The following is a 25,919-nucleotide window of genomic DNA, read 5'->3' on the forward strand; positions in this document are numbered from 1 at the left end:
TTCTGAATGTATCTACTTTAAGACTTAACAGTCAGAAAATCCTGTCAAATTATCAGTAACTATTGGCAGCTGCCAGAAAAGTTTGTCCTGATGAATTTTTGTGGTTGGCAGAGATAAGCATGCCTTTGTTATGTCCTTTGGTCTGCTTTTAAGCACTCTGAATAATTAAATGCTGGCATACATGCTGTTAGTAGGAGTTTTCAGCAGCATAGTCTCTGTTTTTCAGCAAACAAATACTTTCTGATGAAGATAAGCATGGTCTGGGAAACTTGCTTTGCTTTTGACACATTGATAGTAGTATGTCATGCACAAAAATGGACTTCACTGCTGACTTTACAGTTTTTTACATCCCCACGTGCTGAATGTTTCTTTTATAAAATACCCCTTCTATTGAAAAAGAAATAAGTTGTGTGATGACTAGATGAATAGTGTGTGATGAGGAGTAAGAGTATGTGAATATTCAAAGTCAGCATGATGTTTTTGAAGACAAAATATGTGACTAATAATTATCCTAAAATACCTTTGCCAAAAGCTGCAACTTTTTCAAAGTAAGTTTGAGTTTTCAGTAGCTTTAGAATTTTTACAAAAATACTGCTGCCTTCTAGTAGTTCAGAACCTTTCTGTACACTGAAAACGGGGAAATGTAAAACCAAACCCCAGTTTGCCCCGAAGGAGAGATGAAGACTACTGCATTTGTCTCGTTTTCAGTACTTGAACTTAGGAACACCAAGTAAACACCGAACAATTCTTAGTTCTGAATGTAAAAGACTGGTTTACAAGCCTGAGAGTTCAATTTAATAAACAGCTAAATCTCTCATTGGGTTTTTTTTCTTCGTTACTGCGTGAGAATTGCTGTTTCTTGGCATGCTTTCAGTGTTCCTGGTGATGTCAAACAGGTCCTACTGCTGGTGTTCCCAGGTCTTACTTCCCACCCCAGGACTATTCCTGGATTCACACTTGCTCTGGAGAACAGAATTTCATTTGAATACTTTTTTTAAGAAGGAAAAACTTAATATACGCATGCACACTGGTACAGAGGGTAATTTTTTTGTTCTGTTGTCAACAGCATACCACAGAACTAAAAAGTAAGTGTTAGCATTTTTATTTATTTATGTCTATCCCAATGTGGCAAGGAAAAATAATGGATAACCTGTGTTTTTGAAATGGCAGGTGTTAAATTTTTAATCTTTTCCATTAGTGGCTGTGTTCTACATCACAGAGATGAAATTATTGGGAGAGATGAATCTGCCATGCAGTAGGTGGGAAGAACACAGTCTGAAATTTTGCTTGTTGTAGCCATAGATTCAACCTGTGGTGGGAAGCCTTTGCAAATCAACCATGGAATCTCTTAACAAAACACTTTTTCAAGTAATACTGTGATCATTTGGGTAATGGTTACTTACATTCTTGTGCTGTTTTTCCTTGTGTTCAGCACTGTTTGGAAAGCTTTCCAACTGTGTTTCTCCTGAAGAGCAAGCTTTTGGGTCTCATTTCCTTGGGTCCTTGCTCAAATGCTGTCTGTGGCAGGTGTGGTGGTCCTCTTGGGACATATATTATGGTCAGCATTGCAGCCAGCTGAACTGCTTTTAATCGTGCTTATTTTGAACAGATGGAGATGTAAGAGGGCATTTCAAAGTTGATTCTTCCCATGTTTTAGCTTGTACCTTTAGTGTATGTGAATGTGGGGTGCAGCTAACTGATGTGAAAGCAGCAGCCCAGATTTGACTGTAGCCTCAAGTAAGTTTTTGCAGTAGTAAAATAACATTGGTGAGATTTTCTGATAGATGAGGAGAAGCTGTGTCAAACTCTGGTCTTTCTGTTTATATTGGACTTTCCCTTGGTTACATCGCCTTAATTGAAAATCAAAGGGCGGATACTCTTATGCATGCACAAAAATAACTGCCAAGTTTCAGCTTTTCTCTGTCTTTGGGATATTATAGCAACATTTCTATTCTGGACTTACTTTGCACAGATGTAACTCTCTTACAGTATGCATGCACATCCCTGTTAAACTTGCTACTCATGTTGCTGTTCACCAAATACAAAGTGCATTCTACAGCAAGTAGTAAAGAGTCTCAACTAGTACAGGAGGTTGTATCTTCTCAGTCATTTTATAATATAGTTTTTGTCATTCTGAAGAAGAGAGAGTTATGAGGGACAAATTTGCTACATGAGACTTGGAATGATGGTTTTTGTGGGAAGTGATTTGCATACTGATTCATCAGGGGGCCAGAAAAAACAAACAATATCTCATAATATTCAGCTTTCAGTAGACATGCCAAGTTTATTGTTTTTTTAAAGGAGTCAGCATTTTGATCTTCATAATCTAAACCAAAGTACCTTAAACCTGAAAAGCAAACTAAAATTTTAAAAGTGGACAAAACAAAGCTCAAATGAAAGTTTGTAACATTCTCAGCCCATGACCCCTAAGTCAGTAAAATTTCCAAGCAAAAAGTTATCAGGAATGTGTTCCACGTTTTTTCACTGTGCATGTATTTTGTGTGTGCATATGCATGCAAGTATACATATGCTTACTTTGATCAAATGCACAGATGTTGATATGGTTGTGTAGGGAAAGTGGGGGGAAAAACTCCCAACCTCAAAAAAACAAGAACAAAAAACAAAACAACCCAAAACCCACAAACAAACAAAGAAAAAACTAAAAAGAAATAAATGTTTAGAGAAGAGCACAGTCAGTTCACAGCAAAGCCAATCAGTTGCTTACATGATTTTACTTACTACTGATGATATTACTGGTCTCAAAACAAGCAAAATCAGTAGTGAGGCAACCTCTTGAAATATCTCCTGTGGTTTGTAAAATTGAGATGTACTGTCTTACTCTGGATGTATTTTCTTCTGATTCAATTTTGTGCAAGGCAACCAATGCCAGCTTACTTGAATTACACACATCATACTTAAAATAACATTTTTTATCTGTATCTTCATTTTTTCCTCTGTGACTCAGTATTACTCAAATGGTTTGTAATGTAGGATTTGAGTGTGTGTTTGCAAAGACTGAGTTTTACTTTTGAAAGGAATACTAAAAATTCATTTGGAAGGAGAGTAAGGCATTTCTTTCATATGGAACAGGGGTCATGCAGTGATGGCTTGACAGGGAGCTATGTCATAGCAGAATGTACGTGAAGTTGTGTTCAATGATGTGTAGCCTCCAAATCTTTGTCTGATTTGCTCATGTAAGCTGAAATTAGTTTGGTTTTTTTTCTCATTAGATTATAGAAAATGTTTAATTGGGAAGCCTGCTTGCAATAAAGGTGGTAAAATGTTTCCGCTATTGTGGTACATACTCGTTGTTTCAGGATATTGGTGTTTTTACTTCTGAAGTACCTGCATATGGTGATGTACCATCTACTTTGAGAAATTTCCAATCAGTGCTCATTCTCAACTTCAAAACATCATTTCCCTGAATATGAGAATGAAAATAATAATGCCTAATGAATTGTCAGCGTTTTCAAAAAAACACCATGTGAAACCAATCAATGCAGAAAAATCTATTCCAAAACTCACCTTTAAAGCAACATAGATGTGTCTTTCAAGGACTATTAAGAGTTAAATAAATTGAGGGTGTGAGTTAATTGTATGATTCAAGACGTTGTACTTTGCTTTTTGCACAGCAGCCTTCCATTGATGCTCACAATGTTTTGGTTCTAGGTCAGCATGATGGGCCTCTGCCACGGCAGCATGCGGGGTTGCTTCCAGAGTCTTTGATATGGGCATATATTGTGCAGCTCAGCTCTGCCTTACGGACCATTCACACAGCAGGACTGGCGTGCAGAGTTATGGATCCAACCAAGATTCTGGTAACAGGAAAAACAAGGTAATGCAAGCATTCAGTCTCACTGTGCTCTGGGTTCCTGGCAGCTGCTGACTCTGCACCTGGTACATAAATAGCTACTAAGTTCTCTCAACTGGCCTGAGGCATTGTGCTAAAGCTTGTAACTTTGGTTTTTTAAAGGTCTTCTAAAACATATTTTGGGAAGACTTATGCATTACCCTCAAACTACAGATCAGACCCACTACTATCAGTTTAGAAATTTTTTGATTTATTTGTAAATGCAATACTGTCTGTGCATTTTATCAAATAGAAAAATCAGTCTTTTCTGATTCATAGTAATTTGCTAAGTACTGATGGCTTTTATAATATCAAAAAATTCAATGAATGCTAGAGGAAACATTGAGTAACCAATTAAGTTTAATGGCAATTTTTCCTTTTCTCTTCTTGTTCCTAAAGGTTACGAGTTAATTGTGTTGGAATCTTTGACGTTTTGACATTTGACAACAGTCAAAATAATCCACTGGCATTAATGGCTCAGTTTCAGGTATGACAACAAACACTGCTAGTTAGGTTGGTGGCTTGGCAAAGGGATTACTGCAAACCAGTGTGATTCCTTTTGGAAGATAAGTACTTTAATTAAACTGTAGTCCAGTGTATCTATCTGTAAATGACTGTATTTTTTTACTTCTGGTTTGATCTTGGTTCTCCCATACACTGTTCAAATTTGCTAATAATTTATAAATGTGAATGCTCATTTTGGTATTTTCTGCCTCTAAAATTTCAGCAAGCTTACTGAACAGGTTGAACTATAGTATTTAACAAACTTAAGTCAGAAACAACTGGAAATAGAAATTTCTAAAGGAAGGAGAAGAAAAATCTTACATTTAGTGTTAGAGGTAAAAAATAATGATAATAGTTTTTGCTCTGTCTTTTGTGATTTTAACATAAATAACTAAGTGTTGAATACCTGTTGAGAGGAGTAAAATCTTTCAGTTAACTGCATTTAGACCCTCTCCTCGTGCCAGAAAGATTCTAGTGTATCTTTATTTTGGGCTCCTAGTTTTTCCGTGCTCTCCTGGTGTTCTCTGAAGCGTGGACTCTGCATAATTCCTGAATTAAGAAGAACCCCTTTAGAATTAACAAAAACTGTTCCACAGTCATCTGGAGCATCACTGTGTACAGGAGTGCCTCTTTCCCTAACTTCCCCTCAGGGTAAAGTACATTACTTCAGCAGTCATCACATACCCTGTTTGTACTGGGAGTGAAAGACTACAGTAGGGAGTTGGATTTAATTTATTTTCATTAATTGACCTTATTCACTGTGAAAACTGCTTATTCAGAGTCTTTAAGTAATAACTGAAATGTTTGAACTTTGGCCAGAAGAAACTAGCTCATTGGAGACCATATCCTAGAACATAATAACTTTTTTTTTTTAATGGTACAGTAAAGCAGTTTTCAGTGTGCTTTGAGGAGTACACCAAAGGATTTCACACTCATACACACACACTCAGCTACGTATCAGTGGGCTTTTGGTAATAATTTAGTGGAAAACAGTTGTGAGAAGATGAAAATACAAATAAGTAAGGGATTCCATGCCTAAAAATGTAATGAGAGGGGTTTTATTTCAATCTGAGTACTTCTCTATTTTAATTTCAGCGTGGAAAGGGATCCTCCTGAGATATTATGACATTCAAGTAAAGAAAAGCATTTAGAATACTTGAAGATACAAATCTAAAAATACTTGCAGGTACACAAGTCTGTCAAAAGCACTTATCACCGTAGCAGCTCAACACATGGCAGCTGACTTGCTTGATAATGCCTAGTTTTGTTTAGGGGGAATGGCTTTTCATGTTTTATATGTTGTTAATATTCAAATTGTTTAGGTTGCTCTGCTAAACCAGAAAATAAATACTCCTAAATACTTAGTTTGGAAGATCTAAATTGCAATTAGTAAATACCGTCTGTTTTTTTCTTTTGCTGTCTTTTCTAGAAGGGCTAGGCTTTTACTGCCCATTTTTTTCCTTCAGAGGTGCCAAACTGGGTCCATTCCTTGAAATTTAGGGGTCATTTCTCATGCTCTACCTTTGTTTGCCCTAGCCAGATAAAATTACAAAATAACAGCTGCTGCTCATCCTTTTTCCTTTTGATCCATGACCCAGTTCCTGAATTCCTTTGGGACTCCTGTGACTGTTAAAAATATAGGTTATCTCTTGGTTTACTGCCCAGCTAATATGCATTTCCTTGTTGTTGTCTTCAATGGAAAAAGCTATGTTTGTTAGGATTTGCTATTTTCTGGCTATTTCCCATGGTTAATATAAAGAGAGGTTTCAGCCAAAACAGTGAGGAGCTATGTAGAAGGAATGCAATTGTTCTTTGCAATCTGTGTTAAGCGCATTAATCTGTGATCATTTAAGAGTTACATGAAGGCAACAAAAAGGAAGCTAAAAAGAAGTAAATGAAATAGGAATGGCCACTTGCATTGAAAACCAGGGGTTAAACCTGCATAAACTGCAGCATGTGACTTCCTGCCCTGCCCCAGTCCATAAGTCTTGTTTCAGTCAATTGCAAGGTACAGATGGGAAAGCTAAGTGGTGATACAGGAAACAGTAATAAGGTTTAATAAATATTTCTGTATTTGGAACAAAATTTGTAAGTCCTCCCCTTTACAAAAAAAGAGAATGTAAGTTTTAACAAGGGCTGTAAGGTTACTTTGGCTTAAAGTAAATATTTTCAATTTAGCAAACCAAAATAACTTTCATATGCACGTTCCCAAATTTAAATAAACTAGTTTGAAGAGACATCTCAAGTACTATTATTGACTCTAAAAAAATGCACCAAAATGTAGGAACTTGGAGATACTTCTAAAGACAATGCTAGAACATATCCTTTTAAGTGAATCCACAGAACTAGGGTATGAATGAGCTGATACTTATCCAAGCATAGCAGTGGATCAGGATAACAAAATAAAAAGTAGTGTTGGTTTCAAAGTGTTTTTGGAAAACAGATCCTGTCAAAAAAAAAAGTTTTATTTGAATAACTTACATGTCTAGCTGATAAAATCAAATGTATTGGTACGTTGAGGTATCTATGGCATTTGGCAAAGTGGCACATACCTATTCAATTAAAAAAAAATAAGAAAGGGTCCCTATGCAATTAACATTTAAATTACTCACTTGACATGCTTGAAATTCACTTAGTAACAGGGAGACATTCATGAAGGTGTCTGGTTTTGAGTTTATCCCCTAGTGCTGGTTTTTAGTGAATGCTATTTGATAGCTCTGTCAATGAACTAAATGCTGATAAAATCCTTACTTGCAAAGCTTTCAAGAGATAGAAAATTAAGTTGGTAGAGGTTACAGTTATGACTTTAATTACTAATTAAATGGTTAATAATTGCATGCAAGGTGCATTTTTGAACAAAAGGCTGCCTGTGCTTAGAAGGTGTAAAGCTTTTCCTTGAAGTTAGGAATCAGCTTAGTGTTACTGCATAGTCACTGTTGATAGTTACCATAGCAGAAGTTTTCTGTCAGATCAAAAGGAACTTACATGATCCATAGGAGCATGCAAACACAATAGGGAGTATAAACAAGGAAATGATGTACCTAGTATAGATCTGTACCTTGCACTAGCAAGGCTACCACAGGAATGCAGAAAAATATATTTCTGGTGTTCCTGCTGCAAGGAAGTCTAATAGTTCTTGTGTGCCTTCTTTAACCTTTCTTTGCCTAGGAACAGTGAGAGCTGAATATTTTCATAGGATAGGTTAGGAATTAATAGGCATATGTGGATTGCTTCCTTACAGAAAAAATGGTGTAACCCAGCTCCTGGGAAGTCATGTACCCTGTCTGAATTTATAGAGTGGGTCAGCAGATGGTAGTTTAGTTGCTTCTAAAACAGTAATCTGACTCTCAGAAATCCTAAATTAACGGGTTCTTTCCAGCTGGTGATATTGATTCTCCAGTCACACAGGAAGAATATTGTCTTTGTACTCTTGTAAAACTTTTAAAATTGGGTATTGTGATAACATTTTCTTTCAGGATTTCAGCTAACAATGAATAGTAAAGTGCCTCCAGAGAGCAGTTCAACTGGCTCAAAATCTGAATTGTCTTACAGAATTACAGTTGTCTTATATTGATCAGTCTCTTAACTGAATGCTTGAAGTTCCTAAAATAAGTGGGATGAATCCAAGCCACTTTTGTGTCTAAAACAAGCTAATCATGGGCTGTAATTGAAAAACTTTGTGTTTGGGAGTGCACTGGGGTGTCATATTCTCTCTGCCAATTCTTCTGGTAGATGTGAAACAAACAAAAATTTAAGGTTGCAAATCAAATGCTCAAAACCCCACAAAGCTAAAATTTAAGATTTCCTGTCTGATGTTAAATGTAAGACTTTCTCAATAATTTCCAAAATCTAATGCAAGTGTATTATGAAAGCACCTGTGCAAAGGAAGACCATTTTCATAGGGTCTTGCCTGTGTATTTTCAGTGTCCCAGGCTTGTATGATGATACAGAATTTATATAGGTTATATCCTTCTGAATGACTAAAAGTTGAAATATATTAAGTGTAAAATAGAGGACTGCAGAAAGAAGTACAACTGTGGTTAATACAAATGCATATTTCTTCCAAGACTTTTTGGAGAAAACAATCATAATGAAAAGGCCTTTGTCTCAGGTGACACACGTTTCTAGCTACTGCACTAGCAGGAATCCTCTGTTTAGAGCCATACCAGTGTTCCCTGCTGCTGAAATTGGCTGCTTGTTAGTGGAAGCAAGTTCACACTGAAAAGGGGGTTTAGTGCTCTGATTAACATCTCTTTACCAAAGGAAGAAGGAATGCTAATACTCAGAAATTCTGTGTTGCTTAGGAAATAGTTTAGCAAATGCCAGTCCTACGTCCTTTTCAACCACTTTGTCCATATTTGTCTCATTTTCCACATCCTGTTTCTGTCTTCATTAGTTACAAGAATAACATGCATTTTAATTTCTGATGTATTGTGTGTCCACGTTCAAATTGTGCTGTTTAATCATACTTGATATAGGAACAGCAGGGGCATTGAGGAACCTGGAAAGGTTTGGTATTTTTCCCTTTCCCCCAGCACCTGGGAGACGTGGCTTCAGGGAAGGCTGTGCTCAGCTACTGCAGCCAGAGGCAGCAGGTGTGGTTATGCCTCTGGGTGGAACAGCTGTGAGGGGCTGTGGCATGTTCACCATCACAGGACTTTTCTAAAGCTGCCAAATTCTAACCAGAACTTCTCATGCTGCCAGATGTTTTTAGCCTTTCTTACAGAAATGATGGAAGGTGGATTCTTTGTGTGATTGCATTCTCTGCTACATGGCTTGGCCTTGCTCTAGGCTATGGAACTGACATTCTCAATTAATAGTAGCTTTTAAGTTCTTAGGTTTGCAAAAATATCTTATTTTCTCCAAAAAACTCCAAAACCTCAGGAAAAGTCTAATTTCATATATATAGCTGACTGTTAAATTCACTCTGAGGCATGTCCAGCATGAAAGGCTGCAGGTGTTTTTAAGTTTTGCTAAGTTGTGTGCAGCTGAAAGCCTTTCCATGGAAAGAATCAGTTCAACTTTTCCTATGAATGTCATTGTTTGCTACTAAATTAGACTCTTGCTTTTAGCAGTGAGATTTAAAATCTGTTACAGCTTTTTAAAATCATTTCTCATGGCTGGCTATTAATACTGGCAGAATTTTCTGTTACGGCAAAGCAGGCTGTATCCAGCATTCATCTTTTAAGAGCAGTTCTGCTTTTAACAAAAGTGTTAGTAATGCAAATGTTTCTTCATAACACACAATGCTGTTCTGTTTGGCAACTGTACAGGCCTGTCTAGTTATTTTGCACAGTTCAGATCTTTTCACACTGTCCATCAGAGATTAAAATATTTGAGCAATTTGTTATAATGGTGATATCATGTGTTAGAATGTGATATGGATCCCAGTATGGAATTCACACTGGATGGCTAGATTGAAAAGATATGAATGCAGAAAATGCTGGTTTCAGTTTAGCAAATAATCCTTTTATTTCTACATCTCATATTGAGAAGACTTATTCTGTTTGCCACCAACTCCTTGACTTGTCAGGATTGAGCAGGTGGGTGGCTCAGAGAACCTCATTACAGAGCTTCTGCTCACTACACAGTTCTCTCTGGTACTGTCCTTAAGCTAAAAATAGGTAAATTTTAATCATTCAAAGATAAATATAGTACTTAAAAATTGCTAGGTGTCAAGACAGATTTTCTTCTGTACTTTTTAACTACTGTAACTTGAACAATCATATTGAACTATGATTTGAATAGCACTTACTTTAGTTGCTCAAATTCTTCTAAGGTTATTGAAGAACTCTCTTTAACACCATCTAGTACCATGGGTAGTATTTATCTGTACTAAGAATCTTACTTCTGTATGTTTTCCCTGTTAGCAAGCAGATCTGATCTCCCTGGGGAAAGTTGTGTTGGCTTTGGCTTGCAATTCTTTATCAGGAATTCAGAGAGAGAATTTGCAGAAAGCAATGGAACTGGTGACAATCAACTACTCCTCTGACCTGAAGAATCTGATTTTGTAAGTTTGTTTAATAAACCTTTTAAAGGAAATCGCGGCACTTTTCTTATGTATACAAATGCAAAAGCGAAATGGTATTTTTAAATGCAAGTAAGACTACAGGTAAATCTGCGGTTGTTGAGTTGTCTTCATGAAATAGGCACACTGACTTTTTGGCCAAAAAGTTGAGTGCTAGCTTTTTCTGGCTGCGTATTCTTTTTGTGTCATTTCAATATAGTCAGCCTTTTTCTCCCTTGCAACCTGAGTGGGAAAAGTAGAAGTCTTTTCTCCTTTCCTCATTTGAAAAAAAATTGCATTGCAGTCAGAATCTTCATCCATCTCTCTTTTTGTGTATGTTCTTGCTGCTTGAATGGAGTGAACTGCACAGTTTTGTGAAAGTATACTCCTGTCTTGTATAAATAACTGACTCAATGTATACATGCAAATTGACTGTGTTTTCTTGATGGTATCTTCTTAAAAGAAACATAACAATTGTCAACTTGATGTATTAAATACAAGAAGCTAAATAGTTGTAAAATCATAATGGAATATAATGTTTGACATTTGCAGGAAGTAATCTTTGTTGGTTGGGTTATTTTGGCAGGTATTTGCTGACTGACCAAAACAGACTTCGCAGTGTAAACGATATCATGCCTATGATTGGTGCACGATTCTATACTCAGTTAGATGCTGCTCAGATGCGAAATGATGTTATAGAAGAAGATCTAGCAAAGGTAAATCATGTAGTAAGTCCTGCAGAAAGACCTGTAGTCAGTGTTCCTAGAGCTGTACCTTGAAAGCGAATGTTTTCTACTAGTTTCTGTTGGGTTTTTTTTCCCTTCTGTTTGTTTATTAGCCTAAGTAATCTGCTGGAAGGCTTGACAAGTCTAAACTCAGGCTTTTGATAGCCCCAGAGTTTCAAGAATGCCTAGCTTTAAGATGTCTTCAGCTGTGTTTTAACTGAAGTAGCATCTTCATTTCCAGCCAGTAATCTTGGGAAAATTATGTTCTTTATAGCATGGTTAAAAATAGCATTCTGAGTGAAGGAGGCCACGTATGTCATGGAGATAATTTAATGTGTGCTAAAGCCCCATAAATTTTTAGGTTTGGATTTTGGTGTTCTTGTTCTCATATGCTTTCCTTTCTGAATTAATTCTAATCCATGGAGATACCATGTTCAGCTTTCCTAAGTGTGCACTCTTGCTGTGGGGGTCTGTGGTGTTCAGTCAAGGTGTCGAGTACTAGCTATAAAGGAAATACGTACTATGTATCAAGTGAGGGTGCATTTGTTCAACAGGAAGGTGTCTGTTAGTCAGAAGCAGCTGACAGCAGGAGATACATTGGGGAATGCTCTCATGGCCCTGAAAATATGTGGAATAGGGTACTACAGGAGGATTTAATCAAGTTGTGTGATTCCACTCCATTATAACCCCTTTTTAAGAGACAGTAGACCAGTGTTTGGATTCTGATAGACTCAGTTCTCTTGATTTCTCCAGTATTGTCCTGTTGGAGAACAGTCTTCCCCTCCTTGTTGAAAGATGCTGAAATCTATCAGGAGCAAGGAGCTGTAGAAGAGCCAGGCAGTATCTCTGTACCTCTAGATGCTGGGTGCCCACTTTCTCAGAATCAACTACTAATCCTTCTCCAGAGGTTTTTAAGTTTGTTTGTTGTTAGGGTGGCCTATGTGCCTGCACAAAGCTGGGCAGATGAACTCCTTCCCATAGCAACGATGGAGATTGCTGTGTGATCAGTATTTTTAGTCAGGCTATTTGAGTAGTTGCTTATCACTGGCAGGTGGGCAGAGATACTACAAATTCAAGTTGTTGCTTAGCCCTCAGTTTGGCAATAGCTGTTTACTTGACAGTGATAAATACCACTTCTTAATTAGCTGTCACACTGTAACTTGTTTGTACTATGCCATCTCCTCCATTAACATCAGAGCCGCAGTATCCTTTAAGTCTAGTCTGCTACCCTCTGTTCATTTTTGTCCCAAAGCAAATGCTTTGGAGAGAGTATTAGAAAAAGACTAGCATGTGTGATTTTTTTTTTCCTTACATTGTCCAAGCATGCAGTCATCTGTAGCTTAGGGACTTCTGATGCTGAGTTTGTGTGTAGTTAATATCTTTGTAACACTCGCTTCTCACAGAGCAGTAACCGTTATGCTATTCTTTTCCTTCCTCACTTTTATGTTTTTCGTATTCATGTCATAGCAGTCAAAGCCTCAGTTTATAAACCCTGTGGAGAGTATCTCCCTCCTTACAGACTACTAGGCCTGCAGAGAGGCCTCTTGGAGTCTTGGTGCCTGTGTTTTTGCTCAGCTGTGTCACCATTCACTGGGAATCTGCAAGGCAGTGAACTTTATACAGGTGTAGTTTTGGCTTTTGAGTATTTGACCACATGCCAAAAATAAATTTGGTGGTTAGACCAAATAGTAGACCTTGGCTAGCTGGACAGGGTTGGTTTTCCATGTCAGTCTCTAAGTGTTGCCACTGTTGAGGTACAAGCTGTTCTTCTGTGTGTTTTTAGACTATTAATAGAAATCTGCAATCCATAGGTTGTCCAAGGTCAGGCTGCTATCACCTTGACCCACTTTATTTACCTAGCTGTGCACAGTAATCTACTCCAGACTGAATTCAGTTGAAATCAATATGATCATGCATGGAATTAGATGCATCTTAGCATGAATAATGTTGTAGACCTGAGCCATTGGAGAATATGTATAATATCAGAGAGGATCTTTTCCTGACAACTTCGATTTACACTGTGAATTAATTCTTTTTGTTTAATGTAAGCTAGGATGTTACTGTTTTACTGCATCCTAAGTAGTGTGGAAAAACACGCTAAATCAACTTTCAGTTGCATGTGTACTAAGCAGCTATAACTTTAATGTTCTCCCTCTGTGTGACCTCAATGTCATTGCTTTATTTATATCACTTATGGACTCAGCATTTATACTCTTTTAAGACTTAGATTCTAACTGCTTTGAAAAAACTTGTTTTGTTTCAAAATTATTTTTGCAATCATTTATCATTTGAGTATTAGTTTGATGATATTGTTGCTAAATATTTACTAAAAATGTTTACAAAGCATTTCTGAAAAACAGATCTGGTAGATTATTTCTTCTCATCTTTACCTGAAATAAGGTGGTGTACCGCATACTTATGCATATCTTGATATCTGTGTGTGTGTATATATATATGTGTATATATATATATATAAAACCCCATATTCTTCTCATGTGACTTACTGTATTTTATCATACCTGTGAGTATAGGCTGGCAGGAGATTAGACTTATATTTCCAGAAGGAAATAGATGACCTGGTCCAGTTCCTGCTGGGACTGGGAAGTATCATTAGTTGGTGAATCTTTGCATTATAATTTGAAGTGCTAAAATGAACCCTGGACTACTGATACATAATACAATGCATTTGATCTCTGTCTGAAAAAATGATACCCTCTCCTTTGAATAAATAAGTCTTTGTAATTAACAGTGCTTCATTGGCATTATTGCCATGTATTTTTTGCAAGTAAATCTCTAAATTTTGTTTCAGAGACTCTTAATAACTTTTTTTTTCTTTTCTAGGAGGTGCAAAATGGAAGGTTGTTTAGGCTTCTAGCAAAATTGGGAACAATCAATGAGAGGCCAGAGTAAGAAAACTTGTTTTTGTGGTTATAGTATGTAAAACACAGTTTGCAATGCGCTTTCTTCCTTCATAAATTTAAGCTAAATTTTCCCCGCATATTTATTTGCCTGTGGCGAAATGAATATTTAAGAACCCTTGAGAAAAAATAGATAAACAACTTTGACCAAAACTTTAAATAGGCAGGAGAAGGCTACAAGTTGTTTCCTTGTATTTAGTGTGGTTTATCTTGTGAGTGGCAGTAGTTTTGGAGGAAATCCATTGCTTGCTTTTACTGAAGCAAAGGATGTAGATACTGTTTTTTGGCTAGTGAGTTTTCACCTTTTTTTTAATTGGCTAACTACATGAAAATGAAGTGTTCATTTTCTGTTTTCCATCCCTCTGCATAAACTTAGAGTTATGTTTATAATGCAGGTTTCTACATGTGTTTTATGTGATAAACTTATTGCAGATAATTTTTGATTTTTTCCACTATTTTTTGGTGGCTCTTGGAATGCATTAGCTTTAGGTGCTCAAACAGCTGAGAAAGTTTTGTATCTTCTGTTTGTGGTGGGGAGACTAATTTAATTGCAATTTATAGCAGGAGATTAGCTAGGCAAGACTACTCAGCTGAGATCGAAGTGTCATTTATATCTGTGGGGCTTGATTTTACTTAACTCACTGAGCTTTGATATGAGAATTTGTTTTTCACTAGGTTTCAGAAGGACCCAACGTGGTCAGAAACTGGAGACAGGTATTTACTAAAGCTCTTTCGAGATCACCTTTTCCATCAGGTGACAGAAGCGGGTACTCCTTGGATTGACCTCAGTCACATTATCTCATGTCTTAACAAGGTACACTGTACTTCAGTTAGCTTTTACACATTTGATTGGGTTAGCTTTCTTTGAAAGAGTATTCCACTGAAAAGCAAGTTGCCACTAGAAGGTTAATGCCATTGGCTTAGCTGGTGGCTATTTTCCCCACTTTGGATTAAAACCATGTATTCTCTAAGCTAATATTCCAACATCTATGGATATTTTAAATAAAACTAGTACCTGATATTAAAAATTTGTTAATATAGCATGAGATACAATATTAACTTTTCATCCTAGAATGCATTGATTACTGTGGATAAGCAATGCTGGTCCCTTTATGCTACTCTGGTCTTTCAACACAGCATAAAGGATCCATAATACTCCTTTAACTGGGGGTGGTTTCTGTTGGTAGTTATCACAAAGGATGGTCATAAGGCAAGATCCATTCCTAAATTGTGCTGACTTAAGTAGGTGGCAGGAGGGAAATGGAAATTTGTGCAAAATCCTTGCCATCAGGACAGTGCTATAAAATTTCTGTGACTTAAAATATTACGTCCACTTCTGTAATAACTTCCCTAGTCTCTCCAGCCCTTTGTTTTCCAAGGCTGACTTAACAAAGCTATTTGCAGTTTTCTAAGAGCTGCACCACTAGCAGAATTTTATCCGAGCACTCTCATGATTAATAGCAAGAGATGTGTGAGAAACCACGAGATCTTCAGTAGATGAAGAACTCGTCTTGCTCCATAAATTAAACAGTATATGAGCTGATTAAATTTTTTATTAGTAGATCAGCTTTCAACTTATTTTACATTGTTTTGCCAAACTTCAATAATCCATGGGAGATTAAGATGCTGCAGCTTTTTTTGTTGTTGCTTTTGTAGCTGCTTGGTAGTTTGACTTGCTCTGTAGAGAATGGTGATGCAGACACTGACAATACACAGTTTTAGTGCCCAATATATTCTTTTCTAGGACTAGGATAGCCAGCTTTCTCCTCCAAGAAAAGTGGAATGTGTTCAGATCCTTTGATGTGTAATAACTGTACAGTTAAATATCTTTCTAAAATTGTCAGGGTTTCTAACCTCCTATTAGACCACTGCTGTGCATTTTTTAACCTCCTTTTTATCTTTCTGGTTGGTGTCTGTAATCACTTTAAAAAGGACATTAAAGGGATTGAGGCTAAATCAAAAAGAAAGCATGTTGACATTCAAGTAGGCATTGAAATGCCATCATGATTTGAAAGCAGTGACTCATACAGTACTGTAGCAAGAGGGGACAGTCCTGAATTCATAGGTCAGGTAAGAGACAATGTCAAAGAATGCCTTGTTCTATAAATGTTCATGGCTTACCTTTTCAAACAGAGACTCTTCTCTTCTGTGGTTGTGGGCTCAGCACACAAAAAATGTAAGGCTTATAGAACTCTGCTTTGGAAATACACTCTAAGAAGCACTTCAGAAACTGTAGAAGTACTAGTAGAAGTTATATGGACTTTACTGGTACTTGCCAAACACATTCCTTTTGAAAAGTTATTCTGTTGTTAAAAAAAAAAACCAAACCAACAAGCTTTCCTTTTCAATGTGGTGTTTTGAGCATCTTTTCAGCTGAGGATATTGATTTATGCACCCACAGGAGGAAAGAAAGCCATAAATATTGATGTTTGTAATTAGGAGTGTGGCTTTCTTAATACAGATCTTCCATTAGGAAGACCTTCCATTAAGGTAATTAATTGATTTGTTGTATGATGCTAATGGGAATGAACAGTGGACAATATTTCACAAACACCTTAATTGTATTAGTATTTTGTAATGGATGTTGGAAGACACTGATGGTTTTATCCTACTGTACAAAAATTAGAAGCTAATTGGCTTGCTTTCAGCCTTCTGAAACCATTCACAAAGCAGCAGCTTTAAAATGTGGTCGTTCCAGTTTTTAAGGTTACACTCAAAACATTACTTTAGAAGAGAAATGCAAGAAATTGCTAACTTGCTGTGTTGCTCCAGACAGCAGCTAGTGGAACATCTGTGACAAATTTCATTGTTTTTCTATTCAGTACAATATTATAATTGTAGTATAATTATATTACATTTATATTACATTTAAACCTGCTGGGGTTGTATTTCCAAAGAATGGATTGGTAGTGTCATATCTCACTTGTCTCTGCCCCACCTCTTGTATTGGAATAAGAAAGACTGTGGTGGAACTATCAACATATTGACTAAAACAAAACTACGAAAGTTCTGCATAAAAGAGTCTTGACAGTTCTGTATTGATGAACATTTCTTGCAAAGTGAGAAGAACATAAGAAACAGTGATGTAATGGGCTTCAGCATGTAAAGCAGGATATTTCTCTGTTAAAAATTAGGATCTAATGGAATATAAAAAAAGTGCATATTGAATTTGAGAAGTCAGAACAAACCATGAGAAGAAATGCGGAACAAACATTGATTTTCAACTACAAATTATTCATTTGGTTATAGATTTTACCAAAGTAATTTTTTTCTTTCTAAGGGGTTAAATGTACCATACAGCGTAGTTTGTTTCCAGTACTGCCAAAAATGTGAGGATTGGGTTTCTACTAGTTTTCAGGCTACCTGGGGCTGATCCATCCATTATTTCATTTTGGAGTGGACAAGAAGTAAATTACTTACCCTGTGTTTAGGTTTGTAGATCATATGTGCAAATGTAATGTCAAATTTAGTTTTGTTCTTCAGGAAGTACATGAAAATTTTGCCAGCTTACTGCACAGGGAAGTATAGCATTATAGGATTACTAGCTTTGTGGAATGGGAAGGAAACAATGGTAATCTAGTACTAAGGTCTGGAATGTCCATCAGGTTAAGACCAAAATGTCTCGATTTTTTGGCGAGGATGTTGTTGTGGTGCGATTCAGATTCTTCCTTTGTGTCCTGTTAGCAGATTTGAACTGCGCCATAACAATGTACTTGCCAAGAAATTGATTGCTTTTGTTGTTGGGGAAATGTTTTGTCATTTCTTTCACACTTCTTTTATTTTATCTTTTGCATTCTTGTTACAGTTAGATGCTGGTGTGCCAGAAAAAATAAGCCTCATTTCCAGAGATGAGAAGAGTGTACTTGTGGTAACTTACAGCGATTTAAAACGCTGCTTTGAAAATACTTTTCAAGAACTGATTGCAGCCGCAAATGGTCAGTTGTAGTATTTGCTGAAAGCATGCAGGACATTGCTGAGGAACTTAACCTATAGCAAATTGCACTACAGCTGAATTGTTGTTGTCATCTCATTTCACATTTGGGAAACAAACAGGAGATGAGCAAAGCTGCTTGCACTTCAGTCAGGTACACTGTTACTTGAAGGGAAGAATGTTTCACTTATCCTAGAGCTAAGGCTGCCATTGGAGGCTTTATCTGTGAAGAATTTATTTTAGATTAAGGAACACATCAGGTGCATGATGTTCCTACTTTTATTTTTTCCACTTGTATATGCACTAATTTTAATTTTTTTAAGACTTTTCTGATCGCTGAAGTTTTGCCACATTGTATACTTAAGGGAAACTCTTTGCAAGGACATTTCTGGGATACATTTTTGTCACTGAGGATATAGCAAAATTTATTCATTTTTGATATTATTTGCACCCAGAATAGCATAAAGGACCAGGTAAATAATTTAATAGAAATTGTGTTCTATTAATGACCTTTTAGTTCGTAACCTCTGTAAAAGTGTGTTGTATGCAAGCTCTGTATGCCACCCACTGTTAGCTCAAAGAAATGTGAGAAAGAAACAACTTTTCAAAACCAGTCAAGTGAAGTATTGGTGAATTGACTAAAAAGGAAAGAAAGTCCCCTGTCATTTGATTTAAACCTTGTCTAAGCGAAGTGACGAAAACAGCATAATGGGAAACATCTTTAATTTAAGGAGCATATCAAACTTGCTCTAAACACAACCAGCGCCTTTTAAAAACTGTTTGTACATTTTCCTGGTAGTCAGAAGCATTTACATTTATGCAATTTTTTTAATAGATTTTTTTTTAAAGAAATTGTTTAAATGCCTGAAGTTTCAGGAGTGTATTACTTTAGGTTATTTACAGTATAATTTTTGTATAAAGTTCTGTTCTTTGAACCACAGCTTTATTATGGTACGCTACACTGGATACAGATACAAAGACACTGTTAAAAGAAGATTAACTAAACACAGCAGTTGTCTGGCATCAAGAGCTTTTCAAGTTTTACGGCCTGAATCTGGAGGGATAATGATCTGCTGTGCCTTTGCAGTCACTGCTTAGCCCAAAGTAATATTACTTTTGCTAATACTCAACACATGAATATTCCTGAAGTAATTCAGTCTCAAAAGTCTGGAATTTTGCTCCTCAATTACCTTTCTAATTTTTGGACATGCAGTTGTCTCCAAACTTGGGTATTCATGGGATTTCTAGTTAAACACCTACACTTTGATACTGAAGACTGCCAAACATGTAGGAATTTCCTTTCTTAAAGCAGTAGTGAAGACTGTATCTATCCTTTCCCAGCACTGAATGTTTTAATAGCACTGGGTGCTCACCATGAAGAAAATGTGGAAACTCAAAAGGTCAGGACAGACTCTAAGCACTTGCAACTGATGTTACTGACATCAATTTTAATGATTCTCAATATTTGTAGTTTTCAGAGAAGTTTTTAATATTTCTCTGTCCACTTTTATAAGCTTTAAAATGATTCTCCGCCTTGAGACTTGCATCAAGAAAAAAGCAACTCTCTTCACATCGAAAGCTTTGAAGACTAGGGACATGCTTTACACATTTTAGAAAATGTGGTTGAATCCACATTAAGTAGCATCAGTTGTTGAGTTTAAAAATCAATTATTGTTGCAATTTTCAAAGAAACATAATGTTTAATATTCAAACGATAACAGTTGCCAGAATGTTCTTTTTAATATAAAAGGAACAGGAACTTTGAAAAGTGAACATGCAGAACAGTCTTTTATCATTAGCTCATGTATTTGAGGAAGAGCAGCTGTCTTTTCTATGTTTTTTGACAAATCATATTGTAATTCTTTTGTACAAAAAAAGAAGTACTTGTATTCTAGAAGAAATATGGAATGCTTAATTTATAAGCGGGCTGAGGTTTTTTCCAGTATTGTTTTCTTTGAAAATGAAAGGGGATCATCTGTTCAGTTGTGGGGTTTGGGAACCTTTGAAAATTTAATTTGTGGACCAATATTTTGTGGAAGTGTAAGGCAGGGGTAAAATAGGGCTTGAATTCTCATCCTTTTTAGACCAGCATACCCTCTGCAAGACATGTCTAAATTGCAAACCTGTGTGTATTTGCATAATGTCAGTTTGCTTCAGCCCCTAGTAACCTCAGGACTTGGTTTAAAAATAAAAAGGTAGACAGCTAGTAAGTTTTCATACATAATGTCAGCCAGAAAATATTTGGTGTCAGGTAATACATAAAATTAAAAAGAAGTTGAGCTTTGTTTTCTATTTATTTTATTTGGTCGTATTTGGGAATAATTTGAACAGTCTGAAGTTCAGCTTGGGTGTTTTTTTTGGGGAGAGCCCTTCTACCCCATTTTAATTCCATTTAGAAGGTTGTCCTGAAGTTGTAGTTTGATCCATTCATAGGAAGAACTGTGTATCTGTATTTAAAAGAAGAGTCACCAGGATGTGCCCTCCCAGATGGGAAATTTATTTCTGACCTTCCTATTTTTTTACAGCTAAAAGCACAGAAGGGACAACCTTTGAAATCATCTGATGTTGGTCATTTTAATTTTTGTACATGTTTTAAATTTTGTTGCTGTATTTACTATATTGTAAATATTTTGTTGAGGGTACCTATGTATTTTTGATTTGCCCTTGTTTCAGTAATTCAGGTGTCAACTGCTTCCCCTAAAAAGCACCAGTATGTTAAGTTCTAATGTCATGATCCCAATATGTGTTACTCATCTTTAATCCTGTTTTCATTGTTCATGTGTACAGCAGTATTTTTAATAAAGAATACCAGAAATAATGTGGCCTTATTTTTACATTGTGAAGCTCTGAGGTTGGGTCCAGGGCACTTCAACTTTGGTGGTGGAATTTTATTTCATTTGTCTTGTACTTCTTTTGTATTCATTCTGTCTGCAATGCAGAGTTTAAACAAACAGGAGTCACAAATTGTGTTTAGTGCTTGCCACTTAGAGTGTATCAGATGTCCTAAAACTGAGAGATACTGTTCACTAGAAGTGTATTAATGCATATTTCTGTAACTCCCAAGTCAAATCCCATCTGCTTCAGTTTGATCAGCTCTGCTTTCCTCGATAAGCCCTACTTTTGAAAACTCTGCTCAAGTACCCTTACTTCCATATTTTTTGAGCTTCTTTTGCTCAGAAACAAAGTGTATTAATTTCTCTGAGAATTTGCACATGGAGTCACAATAACTTCATTTCACAGAATACTTTTCTACATTTTTAACTAGCAAAGGTTTGATGATTTGCTGGTCAGATAGAGTCTCCTATATCCATCCAATGCTGACCATGCTTATGGAAGATGTAATTTTATGTAATGTATTGTGTATTGTCAATAGTCCTTGCACATATTTAACATTATCACTGAAATTGCAGTGTTTTAGGAATGCTATTATATAAGCTACATTTTTGATTGATGCACATATCCAGTCTCCAGTTTCCTCCTTAGTAATATGCAGCAACAGCTACACAACTCCTCCAGCAGTTGATGATCCCATTCTGCTTTCCCAGAGAAAGCTTCATCTCCAATTCCAGCATTTGGAGAGCCCCTCAGATTGAATGCTGTTTAGCAGAGAGCACTTGATTGAACATCTCTCTGGAGGCAACATCCTCAGCTTCAGATGGATGGGGTGGGGATGTGGGGAGTCTCTGAAGAAAAGAGTCTCTCTGCAGGCCTAAGGTTCTGCCTTCTGTCACAGAGCTTCAGAACAGGCTTTGGTGAGGACACCTTAGCTCTGTTTGCTATCCTTTTCTCTGGTGTGCATTGTCTAGCTGCTGAAGAAACCAGGAATGGTGGGTGGTTAGATGGATGTTTGTATTCCCCCACCATGAAACTTTGCCTCTCCCAGAGGCTGGGTTGAATTTTTGTCTCTAGACAGCAGTAAGCTCTAGGAAGTATGCTGAACCTAGGGAATGTCACCCACACAGGGAACAGTGACAGGTGTCTGTCACTGTAGCTGGTTTGCTGTGTGGGAAATGTGCCTTCCTTCTGTGTGATTATTCCATGTTCTCCTTTGCTCAGAAAATCAGCCTGTGGGATGGATGTGTGCCAGATGTTTGTGCTACCCAGTGCTGACTTGTGTGCCACAGCAGTCTTTGACACTGGCAGAACTCTATTTTTTTTCAAAAGCAAACTTTATTATATTAATTTAGTAGTCAAACACATTATATAAAGACAGAAAATGCAAGACAAAAGAGGAGTTCTTCACATCTGAAGACACTTGAGGGTTCATACAAAAGTAATCTTTTGTAGTCCAGTTTTCTTAAATATTTATGCATAAAAGCATATTTATATATTTACACTGTGCAAACACGTCCTTTGAGATGCATCATCCTGTAACTATTCTTGCTCAGTTCTAGTAACAAAAGAGTACTGAAATTTTGTCTTGATCAAGGTCAAATATACTTTACTAACAAGAGACAGTGCCATAGATACTTAAAACTGATGATCTCTTGTGCAGAGATACTTAGCTCAGAAGTAGTGGTACATATTTATTTTGCTTGAATATCAAAGATTGGTTTTATTTATAAATATGCAAAAGGTCATTTGCTTTGAAGTCTGTTAGTGGGTTACATTCACAGCTGAATTCTGAGACAGCAAGAGATCATATAACATGTAGCATTCAAGGTAATACATATTTTAGTGGACCACAAGAAGCTGACATTGGGCTGTAATTGAGTTGGCAGATATCAGTGCTGCTGTGTTAAATGTCCAACTCCCATTTCAGTACTGCATTCAAAGGTGAAAGGGAATGGGTGCATCCTAATGCTTCTTGAGCAAAGAACACTCATGACCTTTCTGAGATGCTATGCAAAATGTGCTGTAAATGAATGATACATTTTTATTCCTGTACGTACTGGTAACTTAACATGGAAATTTAGGTGTCTTCATAAAAAAGCTGCCCTAACTTTACAGATTGCCTTGTAATTTTTAATTAATCTCTTCAAACTCTCTAGTGATCAATTAAAGTTTGTGCAGTCTAGTAGCCATTCTGTCTTTTCAGACGTATTCCCATATATAAAATATAATCAGTGCAGTGTTAGAAGGTCCGTGAGGTTTTGTGGACAGAGCTTGGCTTGAACCTATCTGCCTTGTGGTTTGGTTCCAGTGTGTGCGTGTCAGCTTATGACAAAGTGCAAAACTTCAATATTTACTGGATTTCAACAGGATTGTCCAAACTGAATTGGTATGTATTCCCTGTTGTTACAGCCCTGGATCTGGTCGTAGTTCTCCTCTATCCTTGCTAATTGTATTTAGCAACACATTTTAAATTCTTGCCTTGCAAGGCTCCCTACTGTGTCTGCCATCTGGAGCAGTAAGATCCATATAATGCCCCATCCCCAATTAGCTTATTCAGCTTCCCCATAGCAATAGCCCTCCACAAGTTTCTCAAAGTAGTTTTCATTAAAAATATAGTTTGTGGTCTGTTTCCAGTTTCTATCTTCTTGAAGGCTCCTTTATTTTCTAGCACAATACATACTCCAGCCATGGGATGCGAATACATCAGTGCCTGGTGCAGATTGCTGGCTCTCTAGAGCTCCCAGCTGCCTCTCCCAGTCAGGACAGAAGTGAGTCTGAGCAGAGGCTGTAATAATGGCTTTCCAGGTTTTCCTGGATGCAGAAGCACTCAGCATTTTTAGCAAAAGCTATTGGTGTTGAGCATTTGGGAAAGTCAAGGTTTAAGCAATAATATTTTGCTCTATTTTGAATACATGTGCTGCAGTCTGTAGAAAAGCAGATCTCTGGGATTAAGCCAATGATAAATTCTCAAGTTTTATGATAATTGAAATAATTTGGATGAGAGTTTTTAAACTGACAGTGTTTCCCCAGAACCTGTGTGTTTACTTGGCCTAGAAGTACTTAAACGGGTGGCTGAGAATAATGGACAACAGAGTTGTAGTCAGGAGGAGGAGAGCGGCTGGCAATCATTTTCTCCAGCATCGCATAACCACAGGTGTGTCTTCGCTTGGAGTCACTGAGCTGGTCACAGCTGAAACTGCAGAAGCTTCTTGGCTTGGTTACTCCAGAAAGCACTGACTCCTTGCTCCTGCTGGCACCTTTAATGCTGTAATAGAGCAGGGTCATTGTGAGCTTTCTTACCATGAAAATATTTTGGTTTAGTAACTTGAGCAAAGCTAGGTCACAAGTTAATTCTTACACGGTGAGAGGGGCACTGATGCAGATGGACTTGCTCACAGGGAGTGCAGAACAGAGGAGTGAAGGAGCCCTCCTGAGTTCCCTGTGAGTCCCTTTAAACAGAGGTGCTGGGAGTGCACATCACTGTTAGAAGTGTTCATGCACTCTATCAGTCTTGGTGGTTGGGGGGAGTACCGGACTGCTCAGCCTAAGCTCGAATTGTTCATTTGTGGCAGGTGCTGGGGAGTGAGACTTTATTGCAGGGTCACGTAGTGGGGAGTGTCTGGCAGCTCTGCTGTGGTGAGGCAGTGTATCCCCATACCTAAATGTTCCTAAGGGAACAGGGGTTTTTGAGCAGGACTGAAGTGGTGGAAGGTCTCAAACCTTGAGGCAAAAGTAGAAAACTGCTAGTGTAGATGTTCCCGAAGCCTAATGCTGGGATAAATTTCTAATACAAATGGCTGATGTTTGTGAGGAAGGGGATGAGGTCTGGGTATCTGCTCTTTTTTGGCTTTTGGCAGCTGCCATGAACTGCTGGTTGGAATTAGAATTTTCCTGTCCCTTAAAAGGACCAGTTATCCTGTAGGCTGCTGTTTATAAGATGTCCTTTACTAAGAGGGGTTTAATGTCTTCCGGGCAAAGCCACTTTTAGAGGCACTGTTAGCCTTTTGGCACTTTCTCACCCATATTCAGAGATTGCAGTGCTTCAAATAGCTCTTTCAGTAATGAAAATCAGGGCAAAGAGAATTTTTACACCATTGAACTTGAATACCAAAGATTTATCTGTAGACAAAGGACAAGCCAGAGCAGTTTTCCATCACTGTTTACATGTGAAATCCTAAAGTAAACATGTTGGACCACAGTGTCTAAAATTATATTTCCTCCCTGTATTTTTATAAGTTCATGGACAATCCACTCCTCTTCATTTATAAGGTCAGAAACGTTGGCAGCCCTAGTCTTGAATTCCAAATAAGACATTCAGAGAGCATCTGTTGAGGCTTGCAGAGCCCAGGGTTTTGTTTTTCATTTTATTTTGCATTGTTAGGTCTTTAAGTTAACTACAGAACTAGTGGCACAGGACTGTTACAAGTTCCTCTTAGAGGTCACAGTTTCTCAAATTCTTAACTCAGAAGGCTATGTGGTTTTTTAAGGAGTGTGGTCTCTGTCTCTTCTTCTTACTGTAGGAAATTGGAAGGTCTCCCTAAGAAGACCACCCCATTACATTTATTAGTAGATGAATGTAGTTCCTGAGGAGGAGCCCTTGTGGTGAGGATTCCAGATGCATCCCATATTTTTATATTGCATCTGTTGGCAGATGGAGAACTACTTGCCTTGGGATAAATTCCATAACTATGACAAGGTTAGTCACAGATGCAATGGACTTCTTGTGATGGGTTTAAAGAGAAATGCCTCTGTGATTTACGTTGTAATTGTGAGCCTTCAGGGGCTGGCAAAAGTGGAGTGTACATGACAAGTTGTGAGTCTTAAAAACTGTCATGCTTTGATCCTTTCACCATCATCAGGCTTTTGCATCCTGAGATTTTTCTTGTGAGCTAGACTTGGCTTCTGCTTTAATAAACCTTTTTACCAATAGAGCTGCATCTATTAATTTTATCTGGAGTGCACTGCTGTATCTGGGCATGCATTCCCACAAAAAACTTTGAGGGAGCTCAAGGGGTTTGGGCATCTGTGGTCAGGCTTCATTTTGAGTCTGAGTTTACAGTCAGTAAAGGCTTCTGTAGCTGTGGACTATCTTCTTGCCAATCTAGGAATGTAAATTGGAAACTGTTTAGTTGGTCTTTAATTGGGATTG

At 37.3% G+C, this 25,919-nt stretch overlaps 2 protein-coding genes across 8 annotated transcripts in view; one reads left to right on the forward strand and one right to left on the reverse strand.

The window, feature by feature from the left end:
• PAN3 (poly(A) specific ribonuclease subunit PAN3) overlaps positions 1–20,129 on the forward strand; it is a 79,877-nt gene extending 59,748 nt beyond the window's left edge. For 4 of the 7 annotated variants that reach the window (XM_074535273.1, XM_074535274.1, XM_074535277.1 and 1 more), the window contains 7 exons: positions 3,670–3,835; positions 4,250–4,337; positions 10,225–10,364; positions 10,948–11,077; positions 13,928–13,992; positions 14,680–14,818; positions 17,810–20,129. In XM_074535273.1, the coding sequence (XP_074391374.1) occupies positions 3,670–3,835; positions 4,250–4,337; positions 10,225–10,364; positions 10,948–11,077; positions 13,928–13,992; positions 14,680–14,818; positions 17,810–17,950 (869 nt within the window). In that variant the 3' untranslated portion in view covers positions 17,951–20,129. Of the gene's footprint in view, positions 1–3,669; positions 3,836–4,249; positions 4,338–10,224; positions 10,365–10,947; positions 11,078–13,927; positions 13,993–14,679; positions 14,819–15,936; positions 16,392–17,809 lie in introns of those variants that run through there. The other 3 variants (XR_012579009.1, XM_074535275.1, XM_074535276.1) reach the window with 3 other exon arrangements.
• Positions 20,130–22,488: 2,359 nt separating this feature from the next.
• The window catches only part of FLT1 (fms related receptor tyrosine kinase 1), a 107,672-nt gene continuing 104,241 nt past the window's right edge, over positions 22,489–25,919 (reverse strand). The window contains exon 30 of the mRNA XM_005482491.4: positions 22,489–24,035. Within this exon, the coding sequence (XP_005482548.2) occupies positions 23,831–24,035 (205 nt within the window). The 3' untranslated portion in view covers positions 22,489–23,830. The remainder of the gene's footprint in view (positions 24,036–25,919) is intronic.

The sequence above is a fragment of the Zonotrichia albicollis genome, chromosome 2 (genome assembly GCF_047830755.1).
Source record: "Zonotrichia albicollis isolate bZonAlb1 chromosome 2, bZonAlb1.hap1, whole genome shotgun sequence".
NCBI lineage: Eukaryota > Metazoa > Chordata > Aves > Passeriformes > Passerellidae > Zonotrichia > Zonotrichia albicollis.